Source organism: Leptodactylus fuscus, chromosome 7 (genome assembly GCF_031893055.1).
Source record: "Leptodactylus fuscus isolate aLepFus1 chromosome 7, aLepFus1.hap2, whole genome shotgun sequence".
NCBI classification, from domain to species: domain Eukaryota; kingdom Metazoa; phylum Chordata; class Amphibia; order Anura; family Leptodactylidae; genus Leptodactylus; species Leptodactylus fuscus.
In genome coordinates this window covers 9,976,879-10,002,147 of record NC_134271.1, presented here as the reverse complement: position 1 = coordinate 10,002,147, position 25,269 = coordinate 9,976,879, and the positions used below count along the sequence as shown (strand labels likewise).

The following is a 25,269-nucleotide window of genomic DNA, read 5'->3' as shown; positions in this document are numbered from 1 at the left end:
ATATGAATATCAGTGATCACTCTCATCTTCCTGGTGAGGGTGGTCTCTAGAGATCACAGTCTCTCCTGCAGTATGAGGTCAGCACCGGTCACTTTCATCTTCTGACCACCATGAGTGTGACCACGTCCTTCTCCTTTGATTCTCCATTAACCTTTCTGTGCCTTCTCCTCACATGACCTTTCAGCAGAACATCAATGACCGTGGTCAGTCCTCTCGCTGCGTCCTGCTGCGCCTCTCAAGGTCACTCGGGTTTAATGGATGAAGCACAGATGAATCTCCCAGAATTCCCTGTTTTTGAGTTATATTGTGTCCCATACTCCGGTCACATGCCATGTAGCTGGCTTTCTAGCTTTCATGTTGTAGGTCCTCACACGGGATAAAAGCCTGACAGAAAGCAAAGGGTTTTTGAGTTTTTTTTTTTTTTTTTTTTTTTAGCCACATGACACCTCAAAAATTGGATGAAGTGGTGTGGGATGACAATGTCTTCTGTTCACCGATGTACCAATCATGGTAAACGTACCGAGACACCTTGGCTTATCACTGCTGTCCTTAGCGGAGATGTCAGCGTTGTCATTGTGAGAACAACAAACTAGAAGGACGGTATAAGGTGCGCGGAAATAAACCTCTACATGGACAGATTGTCTGATCGTAAGATTGGCGCGTCGTCATCCATTCCGTACCGAAAGTGAAATTACTCATCACATCCCAAGCGTAGAACAGCAAATGGCGTGGACATAAACCATCAGAAGGCGGCTGCATGACATTGACCTACAAAGTCAGACATCCAGCCTCAGGTGAGCCATTGATCTCACATCACTACTCTCAAAGGCTTTCACGGTGCGCAACAAGATGTCAATGGAGGTCTAATTTCTTCAGCCATTTGTCCCGCCTGTGTCTGGACACAACAATAGCCAGAGATTGGTCTGGAGATCACGTGGACAACGTCAAACCGGTCCAAACCGTCTCAGTTGTTTTTCCACAGGACGACGCCAGGCCGCACGTTGCAACCTGAGTGGCCTCGAGCACATCTGTCAACTGAGTCCCGCAGAATCATTGACTAGTCTATTACAGCCTACCATCTCTAGGGGGCGCAATAACTTTTAATCTCATAGAAAGAAAAGACTGTTTAGAAACATTTCAGATGTTTGTCTTGACATCAGATCTAGAGTCCTCTCTTAAAACACTCTGTGCTGCTGTGACTGCTCCCGATTTGCTGGTGATGGGCCGTATAACCCGGGTAACTGCACCTTTCCTACTACAGACACATCCGGGATTCTTCGGATGATAAACGCAGCTTCTGACTCACGTGTGCGGATTGCGGCATCCCAGAGGAATCAGCTGCCGTTGATGCAATCAGTTCATTACACGCCGCTTGTCGTATGAGGTCACAAAGATCTGACAAACCCTCCGATAAAACACTGAACACATCATCGAATTATGGGAGCCGCCGCTGATGATGAGGAGGACACCAGGGAGGATTCGGTTACTGCACAGAGCCTAATAGAGCTGAGCCGGCGCACGCGCACTGCACATTTATAAATACCGTCCTATAGTTTCATTGGATGAACCCAGATGAAAGTGACCGAAACGGCACCAAGTCTATGACACACGCCATAAGGCAAAGTCGGTGCCCATTTCTGGACGTGTCCTAGTTCTTAGGCCTCCGGCCTGTGGGCAAAAACAGACTGTAAAATCTGGTCTAGTCCTGGACAGGGGCCCCAAATCTATCAGAAAGATGTGGCCCCCAAGGCAATGCAGCATCCCCGTGCAAACAATATGGCTGCCATAAACGTCACCCAGCTTTCCTTGGACAGTAGGAGATTTATTTTGTATCCACTGTAAGAATAGCTGGGTGGTAGTGACAGAGGCAGCCATATTGGTTGTCACTCAGCTTTCCCAGGTATTGATACAGAACCTCTACATAGAATTTAGTGACTCCAAGATTATCCGATCCCTGTCGAGATCCCTAGAAAAAACTCAACCCGACAAAATAATCAAAAGAGGCGTTTATTGTTGGAAGTGCGGACATTCAATCACATGACGGCTTCGGGCCGGGTCAATGGACAGAACAAATAAGAAGAGATCTAGAAACTTAAAATCGATGGACTGGATCCTGGAGTCAGAGGTCAGTGATCCGCTGCAGATCCTAAGCTCTACAAAGCACGCGGAGTGGGAGGAGACAGGGGACGGGATTCTCTATACAGTAGACTTCTTCTGAGATAGGTTGATCTTGTCCCCAAGACTCAGTGCCATGCCCTGCGGGAGAAACACCAGACATTACTAAATGCTCGCCGATGTCCACAAGATCCTGCGAAACACAATCAGGGGGAGCTCTCACCTGGCTCTTGGCTCTGATCCGTATGTGACCGGTCACCGGAGCATCAGGTCCCAGGTGGATCGGTTTCTCAATGCTGACATTGGCGAGAGCGTCCTCACCGAATATGGAGCGAGCATAGAGATTGGCGGCCATAAAACCGCAGTAACCGGACAGCGCCTGAAGAAAAACAGAAATCACCTCAATCACAAAGTCTATGAGAAGTTATATCTCAGCTCCACATGTCTATGTACACAGTGAGCGCAGCTCTGGAGTATAATACAGGATAAGTAATGTAATGTATGTACACAGTGACTGTACCAGCAGAATAGTGAGCGCAGCTCTGGAGTATAGTACAGGATAAGTAATGTAATGTATGTACACAGTGACTGTACCAGCAGAATAGTGAGCGCAGCTCTGGGGTATAATACAGGATAAGTAATGTAATGTATGTACACAGTGACTGCACCAGCAGAATAGTGAGCGCAGCTCTGGAGTATAATACAGGATAAGTAATGTAATGTATGTACACAGTGACTGTACCAGCAGAATAGTGAGCGCAGCTCTGGAGTATAATACAGGATAAGTAATGTAATGTATATACACAGTGACTGCACCAGCAGAATAGTGAGCGCAGCTCTGGAGTATAATACAGGATAAGTAATGGAATGTATGTACACAGTGACTGCACCAGCAGAATAGTGAGCGCAGCTCTGGAGTATAATACAGGATAAGTAATGTAATGTATGTACACAGTGACTGCACCAGCAGAATAGTGAGCGCAGCTCTGGAGTATAATACAGGATAAGTAATGTAATGTATGTACACAGTGACTGTACCAGCAGAATAGTGAGCGCAGCTCTGGAGTATAATACAGGATAAGTAATGTAATGTATGTACACAGTGACTGTACCAGCAGAATAGTGAGCGCAGCTCTGGAGTATAATACAGGATAAGTAATGTAATGTATGTACACAGTGACTGCACCAGCAGAATAGTGAGCGCAGCTCTGGAGTATAATACAGGATAAGTAATGTAATGTATGTACACAGTGACTGCACCAGCAGAATAGTGAGCGCAGCTCTGGAGTATAATACAGGATAAGTAATGTAATGTATGTACACAGTGACTGCACCAGCAGAATAGTGAGCGCAGCTCTGGAGTATAATACAGGATAAGTAATGTAATGTATGTACACAGTGACTGCACCAGCAGAATAGTGAGCGCAGCTCTGGAGTATAATACAGGATAAGTAATGTAATGTATGTACACAGTGACTGCACCAGCAGAATAGTGAGCGCAGCTCTGGAGTATAATACAGGATAAGTAATGTAATGTATGTACACAGTGACTGCACCAGCAGAATAGTGAGCGCAGCTCTGGAGTATAATACAGGATAAGTAATGTAATGTATATACACAGTGACTGTACCAGCAGAATAGTGAGCGCAGCTCTGGAGTATAATACAGAGTACATAATATGTGTACACCACGATTCCTCTTATTATGGAGGTCCATAGAGGATTAAGCTCTTGGTGTTGGAGAGGTATCGGGGGGCAGAGGGTTTACGATGTGTTCACAGGGTCTTCCCTCTAGAGTTCTCCTTATACACTCGGTATGTGGAGGTGGAGCAGCATTTATTTTCCAGCACTGATGGCTCCACAGCACTCACCTTCTCCGGCGTCAGACACTTCATGTTTGTGGACTTCAGGATGTGCTGCAGATATTCGTTCAGATCTATGATGTTAGTGTTAACGGTGACCTGGATAGAGATAGAAAGCAGCAGCTGAGTGACAGGTCTCCTCCATAGGATCAGCAGCCGCCGCCGCCGCCACTTCTAGTGTGAAGACAATGACATGGCGCTGGCGCTCACCTTGTTTTCCCATTCGAACTCTGCCCACATCTGCCTGAACTCGGTGTCTGTACAGCTGGCGGGCTGGATGTAATCCATGATGTCAATGTGAATGTCGCTGAGGACCACGCAGTTTCTGTCACTCGCTGCTCCGGATACATCGTACACTGCATGGATACAAAGAGCAGGTTACCACACATGGCAGCCATCTTCCTATATACTATGAGTGCACATCTGTATACGGCAGCCACATTCCCATATACTATGTGGTTTAGTTGTTATTAGAGACTCACCGATGTTTCCAAATATAATTCCGTTTTCTGTTGAGGCGACTTTCACATTTGCTTTGATGTTTGCGAAGTCGTGAGGGGCGAGAGTCAGCGGCGACGGCTTTTCTACAAGTTTCAGATCCCCTGGAAGGAAGAAAATCAGAGAGATTTAGAATAGTAACCCACAGCTCTCACACAAAGATGAACGCTGATCCGCACAGGCGCCGCTGATCGCTCAAGGAATCGTGAAGATGGACTAAGGATAAACCTCACTTATGTAAAACATACATATAACCCAGGACGAAGCACTGCTGCCACCTGCTGGCCACAGCCCAGAACTACAACTGTCGCCACCTGCTGGCCACAGCCCAGAACTACAGTTTCAAAGTTATTTCGGCGTTTCCAATAAACCAATTAAAATAAGAGGAATGTAAATGGCAGAGCGCAACGTATGTAACAGGTAACAAGAGGTTTCTCCAAATCCAACACTTCTCAGGACTCAGAATTATTCACCCTTTCATGACTGGTATCTTTCGTAGCGCGGCGTCTGCCATCATGGCCTGCAGCATAGCGAGATACCAGCTTTCAGTTTTCACTTCGCACCCAAAATTTTCTATGGGATTCGAGTTAGTCGGCGGTGATGGCCTCTCCAGAACCTTCCGGAACTTCCTCTGAAACCAAACCTTGGTGCACTTGGGTTCTTTATCCTGTCTCCAAAGCTTCAGCTTCCTCAAAGACTCAGTTTTCCGGATATGTTATTGAATCCATCTCGCCCTCCAGCTTTCCAGCACGATGGCATGACCGATCACTAGAATGCTTCACTTTAGGCAGGGGTTCTCCATTTTTCCTCCTCCAGACATAAACTTCAGTTTAGCTGAACCTTTTGGCAGTTCAGACATGGAGACCAACACGAAGCCTTGGTGTCGGCGTCAGAAACGCTCGCTGCAGGTCTTCGGGCACTTATCCCCACAGTCCGTGTTCTCTGCCTGCAGCTGGATCTCTAATGAAATTTTGGCTTTTGTATCTTTCTCCCTGTTTGTGCAGCACAAGGGTCTGTTAACCGTTTGTGCCACTCACTTGCCTTAGCCATATTTCTAACATACAACCAAATGTTGCAGTCGCCGGACCCAACGCTAGGGAAGCCCGTACTGGGTAATGAAAACAACACCAGATCTGCCAATGTCTGTTTTTAGGAGGGACTCCACTAAGGGAATTTTGTTCACGTTCAGGTTTTTGCAGTTTTTCAACTCAAAATCTAATGTGAACCAGGACTGAAATCTCCGGCAGGCCCATAGAAGTGAATGGAGTGCTGGTCACACAAATGCGCTAGCACTCCATTCACAAGGAGACTTTGGGGGTGGTTCTGTCCCCCCAGATCGTGGGGGACCTGGTGGTCAGACATTGCACCACAAACCGAATCAAACTACACGCACCCCGAGCCTGCGGCCGCTTTGAAGTTGGATTTGGAGAAACCAATTATTCTAGTTGTCGTGTTCTTCCATTTACATTATTAATGGCTGAGTTTCCTGGTTAGAAGTTGTTTTCTTACCTAACGTGGCGAGCTCCAGGGTGCAGTTCTGTAGGGTGTCGCTGGTCTGGTTGACAACTAACACATCCAGGACGATGTCATACTGATTCACATGCACATAGGCCTCTGCGTACACCGGATCCGAGAACCCTGTCAATTGTGTCACCTGCAAACACAAAACATCCAGATGAGGAGATCCACACAAAAGTCTAAGAGGTTGTCACAGCCCCGCCCCCTATTACTGACATCACTGATATAATGACATGTGATCAGACACCTTATATTACAGCACAGCTATTCATCTATTACTACTGACAACCAGCCTGTATATCACGTCTGTGCGGTTGTCACAGCCCCGCCCCCTTGTTATATCATGGGAAGCGTAGACTTTACCTTGTTGAGCTTAGACGCCAGTGGATCTGCCGCCTCCTTCCTTTGTGTGGTCCCCATGGCTGCCAGAAGACTTAGCTGGAACTGATCCTCCTTGGAGGCCATCTCGCTCTTGGCGGTCAGTTGCATGAAGGAGATGTGGTCATCGGCCTGAACAGTCACGTTCCGTTTCTCAGATTCTTTCTACTCGGGATAAGAAAAGATATGAGTATACAGATTCCAGGTCACCTCTGTCCATGTAGACAATACATATGTCCAGGGGTCAGGGTCACCTTCTGGGACAGCTTCTCCTCTTCCAGTTTGGCGGACAGCATATGGGACAGTGACAGGCGGCACTCCTTGTTGAAGATCTCGTTCATCAAAGGAGAACACTCGGACAGAACCTTCAGACAGAGCGAGATCCGGTCCACGTCATCATCTGTGATCGGCTTCTTAGGGAGAGAGGACTTGCCTAGGTGCAGGATGGTCGCCATGAGGAGCATGGCCTCCGCCACAAAGGACTGAAGGGCGAGAGAAGATTCACCATCAGCTTTATGTCATGATGAAGACACAACCGCAATGAGCTGAAGTGCAGGATGACCATCACCCCCATCATCCTTCTGACCAGATCTAATCAGACATTAGGCTTCAGTATCATGGTCATGGATAGTCATGGAATCTGCAGCAAATCCATTGTCAGACCACAGTAGGATAAGTCTGCAGTACGTGGACTGCGCTATATACAATAGTGAACCTTTATATACACACGACATTGGGTAAAAGAGGTCACTATTGATGCTTCATTCCCATTTACAGCACAGAAGGGGTCACCCAAGTATATAAGATGGCCTCCCCAATATACCAGGGGCTATACTTGGGTTCACACTTACATTTTGTTTCTTTTTATCTTGCACTAAAGCCACGTAGCGCAAGGCGATCTTGGTCAAGGTGGTGGCGAGAGAAGCAGCAACAAAGAAATCCCCATCCAGCAGAAATCCACGGAGTGGCGGCCTGAAGGGGGCAGCACAGAGAAGGGTTACTTGTAATAGCATACAGGCATACTGACTGCTTCCAATAATACTAATCAGAACTATATGTGCAGCTCTGGATGTGACTGGAGTATTATACAGGATATAAATTACGTTGAATACAAATATTCAGTGCATACTCACCTCTCCTCCTCCTTCTTTGTAGGTCGGGAGCTACTGAGCGCGCTCTGGGTGGCGTACGTGCCCATCTCGGTCACCAGCTTCTGTGAGGGGCCGACTGTCACCTCTTCTTCCGGCTTCAGTTCCCCAGACTCCTTCTTAATTTCAGTCTCCACAATTGGGACCTGGAGTAGAATGGAGTAGTGACGATCATTCCTCCATCATCATCAGCCCCCATCAGGAGTCTTGTCTCCGCCATCATCACTCACCTCTCCCAGGGACCGCCGCACTTCTGTCATCACGCTCTGGATGTCTTCTTTTGTGCTACAATATTCTCCCAAAATCCACAGCGCTCCCCGGTAAATCCTGCAACACAAGGTGTGTTAGAATCCTGCGCCAATGTATATACCACTGCTCGGTAAATATACTGGGTCAGAGCCAAACACTAGGCGTAGGCTGTATTAGTGTAAGGTGGTGGTGGTGGTGGTCCGGCTCACAGAGCAGCAGGACTATACCAACAAAACAACTACGCTATGTTCACATCTGTGCTTTGATTCCCATTCTTTGGGTCAGTCAGAGGGCGGACCCCGAAAGTGACAAGAACAAAACCTGCCGGCGTCCATTGGTCATAATGGGGTCTGCCAAGAATCCGATTTAAAGGGATTCTATCGTTAAAATGCAATTTCTCGATAACACGTAGGAATAGCCTTAAGAAGCCAAGGACCCTTAAGAAAGGCTATTCGTCTCCTACCTTTAGATGTCTTCTCTGCGCCGCCGTTCGGTATAAATCCCATTTTTCGTCGGTATGCAAATGAGTTCTCTCGCAGCACTGGGGGCGTCCCCAATGCTGTGAGAGAACTTTCCAGCGACGCCTCCATCTTCTTCTGGAACGGCCTCTCTGCACGTCTTCTTCCGGCGCTGGGGGTCAAACTTCTAGGCCTCGGGCAGCCGACTGTGCGTGGCTGCCGGCCACAAGAAAATGGCCGCTTACAATACTGTGTAAGTGGCCGTTTTCTTATGGCCTGCGGGCATGCGCAGTTGGCTCTGCCCGAGGCCTAGAAGTTTGACTCCCTTTCTTAAGGCTATTCCTACATGGTACCCAGAAAAAAATAGCATTTTAATGATAGAATCCCTTTAAACTGGAATTGCCAGATTAAAAAAACGCTCAGCCTAGAGTAGTTTTGACCCAGAGATTTTTCTGACAGTCCGTCAGACGGACAAGCGACCTAAATGTGAACATAGCCTTATTCAGGCAGGAAATAGAACACACTGGTTTGCACATCTTAGAACGCAGTCTGCAAGGTAAAGGACTGAGGCTTCACTTCAGTTACTGTGGCTACACCCAGGACCATGAAGCCCCTCACAGTGAGCTCCTGAGCACACGGATCACTACTGTATTGAACTGACAGTATTATGTCTGGGCTGCATGGATGACTCGTCATAGTGTGAATAATGCCTAAGGCACCTAATGCAGCAGATACCATATGCCAACCCATGACATAGGTGTGGAACATGGCTGCCTACGCCCTGGTCTGCTACAGCTGCTGAACCGGGTTATATAACATAAGAGGGAAGAGCAACGGCTGTGGCGCAGTTACTCACTTCACGGTTTTAATAGCATGGAACACCTCCAGCATCTTCTCCACGATCAGCGTCCTCAGGTTATCGAACCTCTGAACCGCTTCTCGCACAAACTCCAGCACGTCAGCAGCCGCCGCCTCATTACTGTCGCTCAGGAACTCCATCAGCTGCAGACACAAGAAGGGGAGCATAACTGCAAAATGCCGGATCTTCAGAGAGTCTGGATTACAAGTGCGGTAACGATCCGCCTTTCATCAGATATCTAAAGTCGTGAGCTCTGTACGTACCACAGGGATGACATTGGCGGCCATGTCTGGGAATCGGACGCTGCAGGAGTGTAGGGTACGGACTAGCAGCTGACGGTACTTGTCGGTGTCCTCGTGTTCGGTCACGTTGTTGGTCTTTATAACTTCCTTCTTCAGGACAATCACCAGCTGCAATGAGACGACAGAGAATTAATCACCCGATCCAGCCCACACAAAGATCCCCTCCCGTAATCCTGGCACATGCGGGTCTTACCTCCTCCACATTTCTTGAAGACACCAAGTCCAGCGCCAGCTGCAGGGTCTTCTTGCGCACCTCTAGGTCAGGAGTGCCGAGGACCCTCAAAATGTCCATGACCAGATCCTGGGGTGAGTAAGATAGGACATGAGGTCAGCGAAAGGCAGCAACATACATGATAAAATACACTGCAACAAGCCTTACATCTGCAGGCAGACGTTTCCATCCACTGGCAGTGAGAAAATATCGTGCAGAGGAAATGCCGACTGCACATGCTCACAGGCCACCGGCATGCGCAGACGACTCTGCCCGAGGCCTAATAGTTTGACCGCCAGCACCGGAAGAAGACGCGCAGAGAGGCTGTTCCTGAAGATGGAGGCGGCGCTGGAGAGTTCTCTCGCAGCATTGGGAATGCCCCCACTGCTGTTTGCACGCTGGGGCCCGCCCCCAGTGCTGTGAGAGAACTCATTTGCATACCGACGAAAACCGGGATTTATACCTAACGGTGGCGCAGAGAAGACATCGAAAGGTAGGAGAAGAATAGCCGTTCTTAAGGCTATTCCTATGTGTTAGTCACAAAAAAATTGTGTTTTAATGATAGGATCCCTTTAATAAATTTCCCCCATTGTGTGAGGTTCCCACCTGCAGGACACGCTCATGGGACGGGTGATCCTTGAGTTCTATCAGACGATCCAGAACAATCAGCTTGACATTGTTGTCGCTCTCCTTGATGATCAGGTCGATGTAGCACTGAGCGGCCGCCTGGAGAAAGCAGAACATGCAGAGTGAGAGGCTGCGGTAAAGCAGAGCGCTGTGCACATTATACTGCGGACCTGGTGTGGTAGACCCCGACCCCACCACACTGCCTGGACTTGGTTACTTTGTATCATTCACCCATTACGTAGAAAACACACCTTGATGGCGGTGGGAGCGCTGGAGAGGGTGACGAGTGTCCCCGCAGCTTCATACTTCACGGCCGGGCTGGATGACTGCAGCAGATTGTAGATACATCGGATGAATCGCGCTCTCTCCGAGGGGTTGGCGTGACATACCTGCCGGACACAGACACATGGTTATAGCCCAACAGTGCAGACACCCGACCATATCAAACCAAACCAATGGCTGGAGCTTAAATGATCCGATCACCATAATATTCACTACTTGGGTGCAGGTTATTAACCCCTTCCCGCCGATGGCATTTTTTGATTTTCGTTTTTGACTCCCCTCCTTCTAAACCCCATAACTTTTTTATTTCTCCGCTCCCAGAGCCATATGAGGTCTTAATCTTTACGGGACAAATTTTTCTTCATGATGCTATCATTAATTATTCTATATAATGTACTGGGAAGCTGGAAAAAATTCTGAATGAGGTGAATTTGAAGAAAAAATGCATTTCTGCGACTTTCTCACGGGTTTCGGTTTTACGGCGTTCACTGTGCAGCCAAAATGACCGGGCCCCTATATTCTGTGTTTCGGTACGGTTCCAGGGATACCAAATTTATATGGTTTTATTTACATTTTAACCCCTTTAAAAAAAATCCAAAACTGTGTTAAAAAATTATTTTTCTAAAAGTCGCCATATTCTGACAGCCGTAACTTTTTTGTACGTCCGTGTACGGGGATGTATAGGGCGTCTTGTTTTGCGGGGCCGGGTGTACTTTTTAGTTCTACCATTTTGGGGAATTGCTTTTGCTTTGATCACTTTTTATTAAAATTGTTATCAGAATCAAAACAGTGAAAAAACAGCGGTTTGGCACTTTCGACTATTTTTCCCGCTACGGCGTTTACTGAACAGGAAAAATATTTTTATAGATTTGTAGAGCGGGCGATTTTGGACACAGGAATACCTAACATGTATGTGTTACACAGTATTTAACTACTTTTATTTGTGTTCTAGGGAAAGGGGGGTGATTTGAATTTTTACTACTTTTTAATAATTTTTATTTTTATTTTTTGTAATTTTTTTTTTGCATTTATTAGACCCACTAGGGGTCTTGAACCCCAGGGGGTCTGATCACTAATGCAATGCATTACAATACTAATGCATTGCAAAAAAAATCATCATTTCTTTTGCAGGCTGCATAGACCAGCCTGCAAAAGAAAGAGAAAGCAGACCGACCGGGAGCTTTTACAAGGCTCCCGGCTGTAATGGAAATGTGACGTCGGCCCTGGAGCATGCTCTAGGCAACCGGCAAAATGGCCGCGCCCATGCCACGGTCAAAGGCGCCGGAGAAGTTAATGTCTCCAATAGGAGACATTAGTGCCGGTTGTCTACTGCGTAAAGCAGTAGACACCCGTCGGCTATGGCGGCCACCATAGTTACACACCCGGCATGCACCGTAATAGTACGCCGGATGTCCACAAAAGGGTTAAAGGGCGGACGCTGTGATGTGGAGGAAGGTCCAACACACAAATATTCTGCTCTCTTCCAGGAACAGCGCCATTTCTACCTGCAGGTTACTTGTTGTATTACAGTTCAGCTCCACAGAAGATAATGTGGCCGAGCTACAATAACAGATGCAACGCAAGGACGGGGGGGGGCGCTGTTTTGGGATGAGAGCAGCCATATTAGTCTAATCCTGTAGAAACCATAGATGGTCCATTGGCAGTAAGCACACACCTTGTAGATGAGCTCCACAATCACCAGCTGCAGGATGTCACCAAAGGTGTGGACCTGATCGATGCAGGTGCTGAGATAATCCAGAGCGCGGTCCTGAAGAAGAAAAGACAAGGTCAGTGAAGCCGTAGATAATGACCCCCAACCCAAAATCTGAACTCCATAATGTCCTGTGCTCAAAGCCAGCAGTGTTGTCATAGGGGCATTCTGCATCAATGCCCCCTCCATCCCGTTAGCTGTGTCCATCTGAGGACAGGGATTTGGATTCAGCAGGTTGTCATTCCCCTCCCCCGTGTACCTGGTCTGCGTGGATCAGCATCATGAAGGCGTTCCTCTTGCAGCTGGCGTCCTTCTCATTCACCAGGAAGTCGTGGATCAGCTCCGGAGCGTCCGGGATCAGATGCTCAAAGTTCCTAAAAGGGAAAACTGACTATTACACAGAGAGACAAGGACACGAGAACCCCCCCGTAGCGCAGACTACAGAGTAATGGCGTCTGTACGGTGGACTCTGATCATCTATGAGGGGCCTCTCCATCCATCACACAGATGAGTCGCTGTCCATACCAACCTCTGACCTGACCTCCGTACTCACAGCTGAGGTTTGTCGCCATGTATCAGTCTAGAGCAATCTGTTCTGCTTGTCTGCACTGATACATTGTAACAAATCCATCCGCAGTGTGGACAGTCATTCATTCTAGACGCAGTCTGGACTGAGATGCCATATTTACCTGTAGATGGTGTATATGGCGAGCACGGCGTTCCTCCTCACGTAGCTGTGGCGGTGCTCTAGACAGGCGCGGATGGCAGGCATGAGGGGCTCCAGGAGCTCCGCCTCCTTCAGCTTGCACAGGAAGCGCAGGGTGGAGCCTCGGATGAACTCATTAGGATGCTGGAGATCCTGATGATTAAAATAAGGGGACGTCAGATTTATATAAAGTGGAATCAATGCTTCTACTTGTGGGAAAGCTGGGTGACGGCCAATATAGTCACCACTAGAGCCGTCACCCAACTCTGCCAGGCTCCTGATAAGATGTGTAAGACTGGCTCATCACAGGAATGACTTATACTAGGCACTTGTTTCATCCTACACATGTGGAAAGCTGGGTGACAGTCATATTGGAGGCCGTGCAGTTCTTCTAGTCATCCGATCAGTCAAAGATCTGGAAAGCTGGGTGATAGCAGTAATGGAAGCCATATTAGCGGTCACACAGCTCTCCAAGGATACTGACAAAGCACGTGCCATTGTCACCATTGTTATGGCAGCCATATTAGGAGTCACCCAGCCTTCCCAAGTGCAGATACCATGAGGGATAGCCGACCTTCCTGTAGGCGTCGCACACGAGGATCATCTCCTGCAGCAGCTTGCCGTCCGGGGTGGTCTTAGGGACGATCTCCCAGAAGACGAGGAGAAGCTTCTTGATGGTGTGGTCCTGGAGCGGCAGCACAAAGCGGATGATGGTCATCAGGAGCCCGGGCAGCTTCTCGCCATTCAGGATCATGATGATCACTTTCTTCAGAGCCTCCGTCTTGGATTTCACGTCGCCCTTCTCTGCGGTAAACAGGGTCACATGACAACGCGTTACGGGAGGAGGAGGGGCAGAGAGATATGAACATCAAATTTGACTCCTCGCCCTACAAAAATACACCCATATTGGATTTCTCTGACAATCAGCCTGCTACTGATGTGGATGACCGGAGATCAGCGGTGATTGGGGGAGAGTCGCCACTGATCTCTGCTTCTCTCCGCCCATGTTCCTGCGGACGCATCTTACCCAGGTCGGCCTTAAGCGTGATCTCTGATGGCGGCTCCGAGTCCATGGGGACGTTGATGAGGGTGTAGCACACGTTCTCTGCGGCCGTCATGGTGGCAGTGACACAGTCAGATATACGAAGAAACTTCCGGCAGGTTCTGGCCCTGTAGAAAAGAAAATAACGGAAAAAGTGACAATAGGCGGAGTAACAAGCGGACGTCACGTCTGGAGAACCCCGAGCACCGCGGCCCCTCCGTTCCTGTCACATGACCCTTTGCCCGCCAGTCTTGAGATCACTGATGGGGGGCGCTCACGTACCTCACAATATGGTAATAGTCAATACGATAAACACATCAGCATCGCTGAGAGATCTGTAAATGGCGCCATTCCTGATTCACCCGGAACGCATTGACGTTTAACGGAAAAAGGGGAGTGGCCTGTGACCGCCATATCATGACATAATTACATTATACGGTTTTACGATGAGGCGTCGCTTACACTATGGCGGATATTATTCACCAGCACCGGATCGGCGCAGTCTGACAGGACGTGGTAAACGTGTCGCAGGTCACATGACAACGCACAGCGACACCAGACAAGTAACACCTGAGGGACAGTGGGACACACACAAGGAGATCACTGGGGAGACGCCATAGACAGGAAGATGGAGACCTAAGAGAGGGGCAGCGGCCCGGGCGGGCACAGCCGGGGATGATGGAGCCGCCCGGGAAGGTGACAGAGCCAAAGACACCCCGAGAGGGGCGGGAGAGACACCGGGGACATTACCTGCTCTCGGCCCGGGGATCACAGCCGATCTCTACCTCTCGGTGACGTGGAAGAGCTGAGGCCACATCAAGAGTACGGAAGCCGGGCAGGGCCTAGGAAACTCCGCCCAGTGCAGGCAGAAACAGCCGGAAGCGCTCACCACTATGGAACGCAGAGCGACCGGAACAACCTCTGGTCATGGAACGCACAGCGGAAGCAGAAGGCCCGCCCCGGAAGTGACTGTTTATTAGCAGCGGCCACAGGAAGTGATAGGAGGCCGCGAGTAATGTGTCCGTGCTGTGATGTGGCTGAGCCGGCCTGGAGGTCTCCATGGGAGAAATTAACCCCTTCTGCTACATCAACTTATTCTTTGTTTTCCAAAACCAACAACTTATTATATTTCCATTTTTTTTGCACTGGGGGAGGGGTATATATATATATATATTTTTTTTTTTTGTGGCTCGAACTATTCTCGGGCTCGTCTTTTGCAGGGTGAGCGGTATTTTTCATCGACACCATTTTGCGGTACATCATTTTTATTCCAAAAAAGCAAAAACCAACAATCTCAGCCTTTGTTTTTTTTTATAGGACTCCACTGGGGTGAATTTGTCATTACCTCTACGTCAGGGATGATATTGTGGCGCATGTCGTTCAAGACCCTTCTTGCGCCAAATATGCGCAACACGCCCCAATCCGCACCTCACACACTACAGAGCGCGAACGTGGGTAGGGAGGCCTTGGCCGGACAGATTCGTTATAACTGATCCTTAAGCGTCGGTGTCTGACAGCTAGTGTGCGATGCTAATGTCCGCGCAAGATTTTAGCTGTGTCCGTTACAATTTGCTTTATGTTAAATGAGACACCATGTAGTGTCCTTTAATGTCCGTGTCTGTCCTTAAGTCTCCGTTTACAAAGATGTCCGATTTTTCAAGCGGACAGATAAATACATGTAGGATTTAGCTGTCCGCTTCAAAAATCGGATGCTAAAATCTTGCGCGGACATTAGCTGTTGGACACCGATGGAAATTTGTAGATTTACGTTCTGATCCGACTGATTTAGGAAGAGGCCGCAGCTTTTTCCATGCACCAGTTGGGCTGTATGTTAAGATTGTTGGACAATATGCCACACAAACCTGCCCCACTGTCTGGGTAAATAACGGGACAGATTGATTGGACTTTTTACCTGTAAGGCAAGACCAATATTGTTTATTTTTAATATTATTATCAACATGTTTTTTTGTTTTTTTTATTATAAATCAAGTGTGAGATATTTGGGGGGTTCTCAGGCTAGGTTCACATTTGTGCTGGGTTTATCGTCATTCAGGTCCCATGGGAGACGGAGCCCGTTCGCTAACATAGTTGTTACCTGTGGACAGTCCTGGACCCCATTGAGAATTATTTTTGACAGCGGCAGAGATAAAAGTGCTCCACGCTATGCAGGACATTAGCCTTATACTTTTTTTTTAATGTAGATTGTCAGCCCCCTATAGAGATCACAATGTACATTTTTCCCTATCAGTATGTCTTTGTAGAATGGGAGGAAATCCACACAATCACGGGGAGAACATACAAACTCCTTGCAGATGTTCCTGGCGGGATTCAAACCCAGGACTCCAGAGCTGCAAGGCTGCAGTGCTAACCACTGAGCCACCATGTAGCCCCCAACCTTAGCCTTATACTGTCTGAAATCTATTATTTTACTATTTCAGTTTTCTGGACTGTGACTTTTCATTTTCAGTCGCTCTCAGATTTGCTGCTGTGCTCAGGATCATTGTACTGTTAGGGAGCCTTCACACGATGTAACGCTGCGCTTATTCTGAACGTAAAAACACGTTCAGAATCAGCGCGTAAAAAGCAGCTCCCATTGACTTGAATGGGAGGCGGCATATGTGCGCTACCCAATGAAATCAATGGGAGGCCTTTTTGGTACTTTTCCCTTATCGGGCCAGCATCGCATGGCTGGCACTGGAGCTGTGTATAAAGGAGCAGCGGATCAAAGGATGCCAGAGAGGGGCGCCCAGACCCTGCCCTCACTCGCGGTGTGGAGAGGATGGTAGAGCCCAGCCTGGTGTGAGTGTCACTGCAGCCGCAGCATCAGGGGGTGACGTCCGGCTTCACAAGCTTGTGCTCACCGACAATCACCAAGTCAACCCACATCCCCGTTAGGTCTGGGAGCCCCTCTCTGGCATCCTGTGATGCGCTGCTCCTTTATACACAGCTCCAGTGCCAGCTGGCCCGATAAGGGAAAAGTACCAAAAAGGCTTCCTATTGATTTCATTGGGTAGCGCACGTATGCCGCCTCCCATTCAAGTCAATGGGAGCTGCTTTTTACGCACTCATTCTGAACGTGTTTGTTGATCGAGTTATTACAGTACACAATGGATACAGTTGTGTGACACACTCAGCTCTGCTTCATCAGTAATTCCGGAATATACTATGAACCAGACATAACAGAACAGCAGTTCAGGGATAGCCTAACCTCTTTGATTACTAATGCACCATTTTATGCCAGATTTATTGGGGGATGCTTTGCCCTCCCTTAGCTGATCCCTATAATCATTGACTGAGCAGGCAAGAAGGGAACGGAGGATTGCAGACCTCCCACCGCTGCTACTTATCCCACAGATGATCCCTGTTCTCTGGCTTGCTGAATATGATGGATGGCTTTGTGGTGGGCGTTGCAGGGCTGGACCTCATTACTACACACTGGGGTCCTCTTCCCAGGCATGGGGCCACCGCAGCTGTTTGTCCGCCCGTGTCAAGCTCATCGTTGAAGTCGGGATGTTGTGTATGAGGATGTGATGGTTCCGATTGTTTTCCTCTCTCTGAAGTAATTACCACACAATTGCGGCCACGGCCTGACTTCACATCCTGAACCACTTCCCTCAGCCGAGTCCCAAGGAGAAGCCCTGGCAGAAGACGGGCGGAGGAAATTACAGGAAGACATGAGGATAATTACAGGACAGCCATACCTAAAATAATGAGGAGTGCAGCAACCATCACCGATGTGCAGAGTGGGGAGCGAGCCAACACACCAAGGAAGGGACCAGCCTGGATCAAGATGGCGGCCAGGCTTACGTAAATGAGTCTGAACCGCTCAAAACTGGAGCCGTCGCCCATAGCAAACAATTAGATTTCAGTTCTCGAACAAGCTGGTTGCGGCGGTTTTGCTAAAATCTTTGTTTTTTAATTCCTCAACGCTTTCAAGATCTCGGCTTGCTGTCCATGAATGGAGAAGGTGGAGGCCGAAACTTGGTCTGGACTTCTAACCTGCACTGAAACACTGTAGCAAATCATCATCAGAAGAAAGATCTTGGCTACCTAAAGCACAACTGGATACAGGGGACACAGCAAGCAAATGGTATGAAGAATATTCACCAAGAAATTCAAAGAAAAAAAAAATTTATTGGATTCACTCTTCAGTAATGACAACATGGAATTATAGAAACCTGCCCCTCCCCCACCACTTTCTCTGAACATCGGGGCAGGGTGAAGGACACAGACGTAGAAAAATAATCCTAAACCTAGTGCTCCATGGGCTCTTCGGGCTTCTCCACTGGATCCTCTGCAGGGGGCGCCACCTGACGGACACAAAGTCACCCATTAACGAGACAAAACTGGTCCGTGTACTACAGTCAGATCCCTGTAACTGGTCAACCTGATCTTCTACATGATCAGACCCACAGCAAATACCGCCACGCCCGTGTCACCCACCTTCCTCTGCGGCCTTTCTTCTAATCCTTCCAGGAACGAGGCGACTTCATCATCGTCATAGATTGTAAACTCCAGATCTTTACCCACAATACCGATGGAAACGTTCTATGGACAGAACAGAAAACAGGTTACCTCCATCTTACTTGTATCTCCCAGCTCTGCAAACCCCCAGGTTTTTTTTTTGTAGATTGTGAGCCCCATACAGATCTCACAATGCACATTTTTCCCTATCAGTCTGTCTTTGGAGTATGGGAGGAAACCCACGCAAACACGGGGAGAACATACAAACTCCTTGAATATGTTGTCCTTGGGAGGATTCAAACCCAGGACTCCAACGCTGCAAGGCTGCAGTTCTAACCTCCGAGTCACCGTGTTGCCCCTCGTTGTCAGGGGTTTTATGCCATATCCATCTAGTAGAGAGGAGCATTTTACCCTATAGTAAATCCTGCACTCATCTGTAACAGACTCTGCCGGCGGCCGGCCGCTTAACCCCCTGCGTGCCGACTACATCCATTCATTCCTATGGGTGCGTGCTAAGTACTCACTCATCTCTATTCCTTATCACTCTCAAGACCTCTGCTTGCTGTCAGTGACTGTGAACATTTGCTTGACATCCTGAGGCTGAACATCCATTACTTACTTATCACAGCTATGGCCTTATTCACATCCGAGCTGAAGCCCTCACGCACATGCGGTTTTATACACCGCTAAAAAGCCGAAAGCGCCTGAATTCAGGCCTGCCTCTTTTCTTTATTGTTCAGGTCCCGGGCACTAGTGTGAATTTAGCGTAAATGTTTGTTGCAGAGCGGCAGCAGCTCCGACCTGGACTTCTTACAAGCAGAGGTTTGTTACAATGTATCACTGTAGGTCAGAACTCCAGTAACCAGCCCCTTGTGCAATACAGGATGGTTTTGGTGCAAAAGCAGCGGCCAATGGTTATAGTAATATCAGTGGTAAAAGGCCGGTGACCGAAAATCAAAGCAAGACGGGCTCATTGTCCATAACCAATCACAGCACAGATTTCAGTTCTTGCAGAATGTCTACACTGTAAACCAAGAGCTGAAGCCAAACGCGTTACGTCTTTACCTTTGTTGTCAGGTCTTGTTCTGCAGGAAGAGTCTCTCTCAGGGCACGGAGGCCATGTTTCACCAATTCATTCAGATTACCTGTGGAGAAAAAAAAAAAGACACATCAGTCAGGGGTCCTCCTATCATGTCTTATCCAACACTGTATCTACAATATCTGCAATGCCTTATCTATTACTCCAACCAGCTCAATGTATCTGATAGCAAGTGCCCGTCTGTATCCGCACGCCGTACACTATAGTGTAACATTAAGCCTCCTCCCCCTATACACATGCTGTGACGCCGTACAGACTAGTCATACTCACATTCATTGAACTCTGTCATGTGTCTCTCCAGGTAAGTACGGGCTGACTGTGACCGAGCCCCGATGGACATGGCTTTGCAGTCAAAGTAGTTTGCGGAGGGACAGGTCTGGAATATGTGCGGCCCCATGTCCTGGAGATAAAACAGGAAGGAGAATAAGACACAATAAGACATCAGCAATCATTGTGTACGCCGCTGATCTCCGGCCACCACTGCTCTCCAGAATCAAAGGAGTCTATCAAACAACTTAACCCTTCAAGCACCAGATAAACAGTCAGCAAGTCATCCGGATCTTTGCTTCCAATTTCCAATACTGTTCTGCTTCTTCTCAGGCTCTCATATGGATACGGCCATATTATTTACCAGTCGCACCTAGTTTCTAGATATCGGAGTGTTCCATCAGGATGACAGCATTATAGTTTGTGCAGTGTGCAGATAGGGGGGAGGGGTACAGACTTTCATAATGTAAAAGACAAGCCCCGGCACTAGGATTGCGCCAGTAGGTGTAAACACTTACGTCATATCCTGCAATGAGAAGTCCCACTCCATACGGTCTGCGCCCATAGCGCTGGGTTGGAATTTGGGTTTCTGGACATTATTAAGGAATATACACAAGAAACATTGCATGAGAATAAGCCTACGGTTAGAAATAGGGGTAACGTAGCCATTCAGAAGTCTTACGTGTGCGCGGCCTGGAGTGTCCATATAGACTTACACTAAGTTTATAGTGAATATAGAGCAATGTATAGATAGGGACATGAGGAGCAAGGAGACGACTGCAGGCACGCAGCTATTATAGGGGGTAAGGATACTACTGCCGATCAGAGAGACCAGGCGTGACACCGGGAGAGGGCGATCAAAGACAAACCGCGAATCCAGACACTCCTGACGCATGAAGTTACTGCAGAGAAAGAGCAAAGAGAGGACACAGGAATCAGCACAAGTGAAATAAAACAAGGGACTCTTCAATCCAGCATCTGATAATCCAGAAAATCCAACACTGTAGTGTAATGTGGGGCTGTGCAGAGAAGGAGCTCAGGATCGCTAGGGCGCTGCCGCTGATCAGTAAGGTACAACGTTGCAGTGTAACACTGTATTGTGATCTTTCTGCAACTTCTGCTCTGATGATGGAATAATAATCCACCATGTCTGCACCCGAGATGTCTCCTGAATCCCAGATTAAAGGAATATGGATGGTAAATTCTGCAGCAAAGGTCTCCACTCACCACAAGAGGCGCGCGTCTGCGGTCAGCCCTGCGATGGAGATGCCGACGTGATTGTCCACATTCAGGATCTTCTTCTGATGTGCGGCCAGTTCAGACTGAGCTCTCTATGTAGCGGGTGAAAAGGAGACAAGTTCATTATCGGGAGACGAGCGGCGCCTGCGATTCATACCCAAGCCCAGGACTCTGAATCCAGACTGGAGCTCAATAGAAACACCCACGTTGCAAATCATCAAGTATTACGTCAGAATCTGTTACATTTTACTTGTCAAAATTGCAAAAATCAGCGCTGCAGGGAAAATCATCATCTCATCTGCTATATACACCCACAGAAGAGCAGGGGCTGGACCATGACACAAGAAAGGGTGACTGTACCTTTAAGGCCACGAGAACCGCGTGCGTCTTGGACTTCAGGCCCACGGTGGCCGAGCCTTGCTTCACCGCCTCCATGGCATACTCAATCTGATGGATTCGGCCCTAGAGGACAAGCAGCAAAATCCATTTATTAAAGGTGGAGGTGATGGATGCTACAGAAAAACTGACAACTGTAGATCACAGAACATTCAGTCATCGCAACGCCCACACGTATCCGCCAGGTAATTGTCACTCGGTGAATGGATCCACCCGACTAGAAGTGACCAGGGGGCTGAACTACTCCATGCAGCGGTGTCCAGTAAATAAACCTACACATTTTATGACATGGGCAGCTTTAGATGTGATTGGAGGAGGAGACCCTCTGCATTTCAGGATCACTACAAACAGTACGAAGTATAAAGATATTTACAGAGAGTGAAGTGCGGGGAATTCTGAAGTTGTTCTTCATCGCCCTGTTCTCAATGTCCACAGCCGCCCTCTGACATTACTGTATTAATAACATGGCACACAGTGACCGCCATGTACTAGCCCCCTCTGACAGCACCGGTCACTGTACTCAGCACCGTGCTGGCAGTCGCTCTGAGGTCACACCTTCTAATACCTATTTTATCCAATTTCCGGATCCCTATAATGAGAGCGCCCGCTCCAGATAGAACAGGGCTCGGGATTGTGCGGCCAGTAGACATGTTCAGGCCGGAGCAGACAGAGTTGGTGGGTGCACTCACCTGGGGGCTCCACACGGTCACATCGTTGTCATACTGGTTACGAAACTGCAGAAATCAAAACATATCACATGATTAACAAGTCCAATTATACAAAGCGAATCAATGTATCAAACCACAGATCCAGTCACATGACCTCCAAATGTCACGACTTGTAGACCACCATGTACTGGTCCAAGCACAAGGGTCACCTATGGATCCTTGTGTATTGGCCCCAATTACTGTAGACAAGAACCAGGACTGAGTGGCAGTCTGCATTTATCCCACAGCCTGGACTGAGCCCAGGAGAGTTGGGTGACAACCAATATGGGCTCTATCTAATCTCCATTATAACATACACCAAAAAACTTTAACTATATCGGGCTGAGGCAACCTCACTTAGCTCCACCCTCATTCTCACAATGTGGCAAGCGAAGCGCAGAACGGGGGTTGTGGAGCACATTTGGCCCATGAAAGGGTCTTGTAACAAAATATCATCAAAAAACTGGTGTAGAGGGATTGGTGAATAGCTCACATTGTATCACTGCACGGTGTAGAGGGGTCGGGGTGGGGGAAATGGGGCAAATTTATTAAGTCAGTCTTAATAAATGACCCAACTATTGTACGATGTGGCAGGGGAGGTGCAGACAGGGGCTCAAAGAATACATTTGATGCAAATTTGCAAATTTATTATTTGCCCCATTGTATCTCTATTGGGGGGGGGGGGGTGCGGACACTTTGCATCACTGTGGGGGGGCGCTGCGGACACTTTGCATCACTGTGGGGGGCGCTGCGGACACCTTGTAGCTGATCACATCCTTGCTGTAAAGTTTATTCCTGACATTAAACTCAGCGGCGCCTCCTTTGGCAAAGTCTCAGGACGTCTCCAGGAAATCACGAGTCACAAAGTAAAAGTGAAAGTGTCAAAGACGGCGGCTCCGCCTGGTGAGCGGGCAGAATTACAAGGCAGAAACCGTCAGGGACAGGACAGACTATAATAAAAAACAAAACAAAAAAAACAGCACATTCTAATCAGCTGCATTGTGTGAACAGGGCTTCATCTCTATGACTTCCATCCAGAAGCTCCTGCCCTAAGACTTACCACAGCTGAGGGATTGGCACAATGTAACAGTGTAGATGAGAGCCATCAGCTAAAGATCAGGACTGTATAAGAAAATCTGACACCTGTCAATCATCCTGACCACATCCCTTCCTGGCTGCACCAATGGGGGAGCCCCGAGTACAACCTGCAGAGTTCTAGGTTTATTTCTCTCCCCAGTGCTCCAGAATACTAAATCTATACCTTCCCCCTAGTAGTCCAGAGATTACTCTCCTTGGTGCTCCTGGGTACTAGATCTGTGTCTTCCCTCAGATCTAGTACCCATAGTTCTAGGTGTATTCCCTCACCCCTGTACTCCTAGGTTGTAGATCTGTGAATTTCTCCAGTACTCCTGGGTTCTAGGTCTATGATTCCCTCAGTATTTCTGTGTTCTAGAGCTAGTACTCTCCCCAATACTCCTGGGTTCTAGCTCTATGATTCCCTCAGTATTCCTGGGTTGTAGAGCTAGTACTCACCCCAATACTCCTGGGTTCTAGCTCTATGATTCCCTCAGTATTCCTGGGTTCTAGAGCTAGTACTCTCCCCAATACTCCTGGGTTCAATGTGTATTACTCTCTCCAATATTCTTAGGCTCTAGGTCTATTGTACTCCCAGATGTCCCTAGGCTCTAGGTTCGTGCCTCCCCTAGTACTTCTGGGTTCTAGGTCTATTACCCTACTCAGTGATCCCAGGTACTAGATCTAGGTCTCCCCCAATACTCCAGAATTCTCGGCTTATTACATTCCCCAGTACTGCAATGTTCTAGCTCTATTACACTCCCTAGTACTAGAGCTAGGTTTCTCCCCAGTATTTCCAGGCCTCCTCATTACTTCTGGGTTCTAGGTCTATGATTCCCTCAGCATTCCTGGGTTCTAGAGCTAGTACTCTCCACAATACTCCTGGGTTCTAGGTCTATGATTCCCTCAGCATTCCTGGGTTCTAGAGCTAGTACTCTCCCCCAATACTCCTGGGTTCTAGGTCTATGATTCCCTCAGTATTCCTGGGTTCTAGAGCTAGTACTTTCCCCAATACTCCTGGATTCAGTGTGTATTACTCTCTCCAATATTCCTAGGTTCTAGGTCTATTGTACTCCCAGATGTCCCTAGGCTCTAGGTTCCTGCCTCTCCCTAGTACTTCTGGGTTCTAGGTCTATGATTCCCTCAGTATTCCTGGGTTCTAGAGCTAGTACTCTCCCCAATACGCCTGGGTTCTAGCTCTATGATTCCCTCAGCATTCCTGGGTTCTAGAGCTAGTACTCTCTTCAATACTCCTGGGTTCAATGTGTATTACTCTCCAATATTCCTAGGTCTATTGTACTCGCAGATGCCCCTAGGTTCCTGCCTCCCCTAGTACTTCTGGGTTCTAGGTCTATTACCCTCCTCAGTGATCCCAGGTACTAGATCTATGTCTCCCCCAATATTCCAGAATTCTCGGACATTACATTCCGCAGTACTCCATTGTTCTAGCTCTATTACACTCCCTGGTACTAGAGCTAGGTCTCTCCCCAGTATTTCCAGGCCTCCTCATTACTTCTGGGTTGTAGATCTATTGCCCTCAGTGCTGCATTCACACCCACGCTCTTCCTGTACCGCTCCGGCTTCTCTTCACCTCCTCCCCGTCCTCCAGTCACTATGATGCCGGGCCTCCCTCTGACTTGTCCCCGCTCCCGCCCTGTCTCCCCGGCCTTATACTCACCATGATTCCCGGCTTCCCCGAGCTGCTGAATAATGCTTGTACTCGGCGCTCTGCTGCTCTCGTCTGACCGGAGGTGACCCCGCCCCCTCACCAGGCAGGACCAATCACACCCCGACTGCCGGGGCTGAGAGTTGTGTAATTTCGCATAACTTTATTTATATAATACAACTCGCAACAGAGCAACAAATGTGTCACAATGAGGTGGATACAATGTTACAATGTGTCTGAGGTCACATGTGAGGGGGATATAATGTATATGCATATGATATATCTGAGGTCACATGTGAGGGGGATATAATGTATATGCATATGATATATCTGAGGTCACATGTGAGGGGGATATAATGTATATGCATATGATATATCTGAGGTCACATGTG

At 48.2% G+C, this 25,269-nt stretch overlaps 2 protein-coding genes across 2 annotated transcripts; both read right to left on the bottom strand.

Annotated features, from left to right (window-relative positions):
- Positions 1–1,991: 1,991 nt before the first annotated feature.
- On the bottom strand, positions 1,992–14,816 carry COPB1 (coat protein complex I subunit beta 1). Its single transcript, XM_075280944.1, has 22 exons — positions 14,716–14,816; positions 13,951–14,093; positions 13,498–13,727; positions 12,907–13,076; positions 12,477–12,591; positions 12,182–12,274; positions 10,476–10,613; positions 10,204–10,323; positions 9,580–9,687; positions 9,348–9,494; positions 9,082–9,227; positions 7,749–7,845; positions 7,504–7,664; positions 7,222–7,342; positions 6,625–6,852; positions 6,356–6,535; positions 5,984–6,128; positions 4,459–4,578; positions 4,187–4,332; positions 3,986–4,075; positions 2,339–2,494; positions 1,992–2,256 (listed from the first exon to the last, which is right to left on the bottom strand). Exons 2-22 carry the CDS (start codon positions 14,039–14,041, stop codon positions 2,197–2,199), a joined length of 2,862 nt encoding a protein of 953 aa, XP_075137045.1. The 5' UTR covers positions 14,042–14,093; positions 14,716–14,816; the 3' UTR covers positions 1,992–2,196.
- Positions 14,817–18,079: 3,263 nt separating this feature from the next.
- On the bottom strand, positions 18,080–24,968 carry PSMA1 (proteasome 20S subunit alpha 1). Its single transcript, XM_075283624.1, has 10 exons — positions 24,890–24,968; positions 22,120–22,164; positions 21,395–21,496; positions 21,023–21,126; positions 20,609–20,697; positions 20,314–20,384; positions 19,799–19,928; positions 19,495–19,574; positions 18,409–18,513; positions 18,080–18,275 (listed from the first exon to the last, which is right to left on the bottom strand). Exons 1-10 carry the CDS (start codon positions 24,890–24,892, stop codon positions 18,219–18,221), a joined length of 786 nt encoding a protein of 261 aa, XP_075139725.1. The 5' UTR covers positions 24,893–24,968; the 3' UTR covers positions 18,080–18,218.
- Between the last annotated feature and the right edge of the window lie 301 nt (positions 24,969–25,269).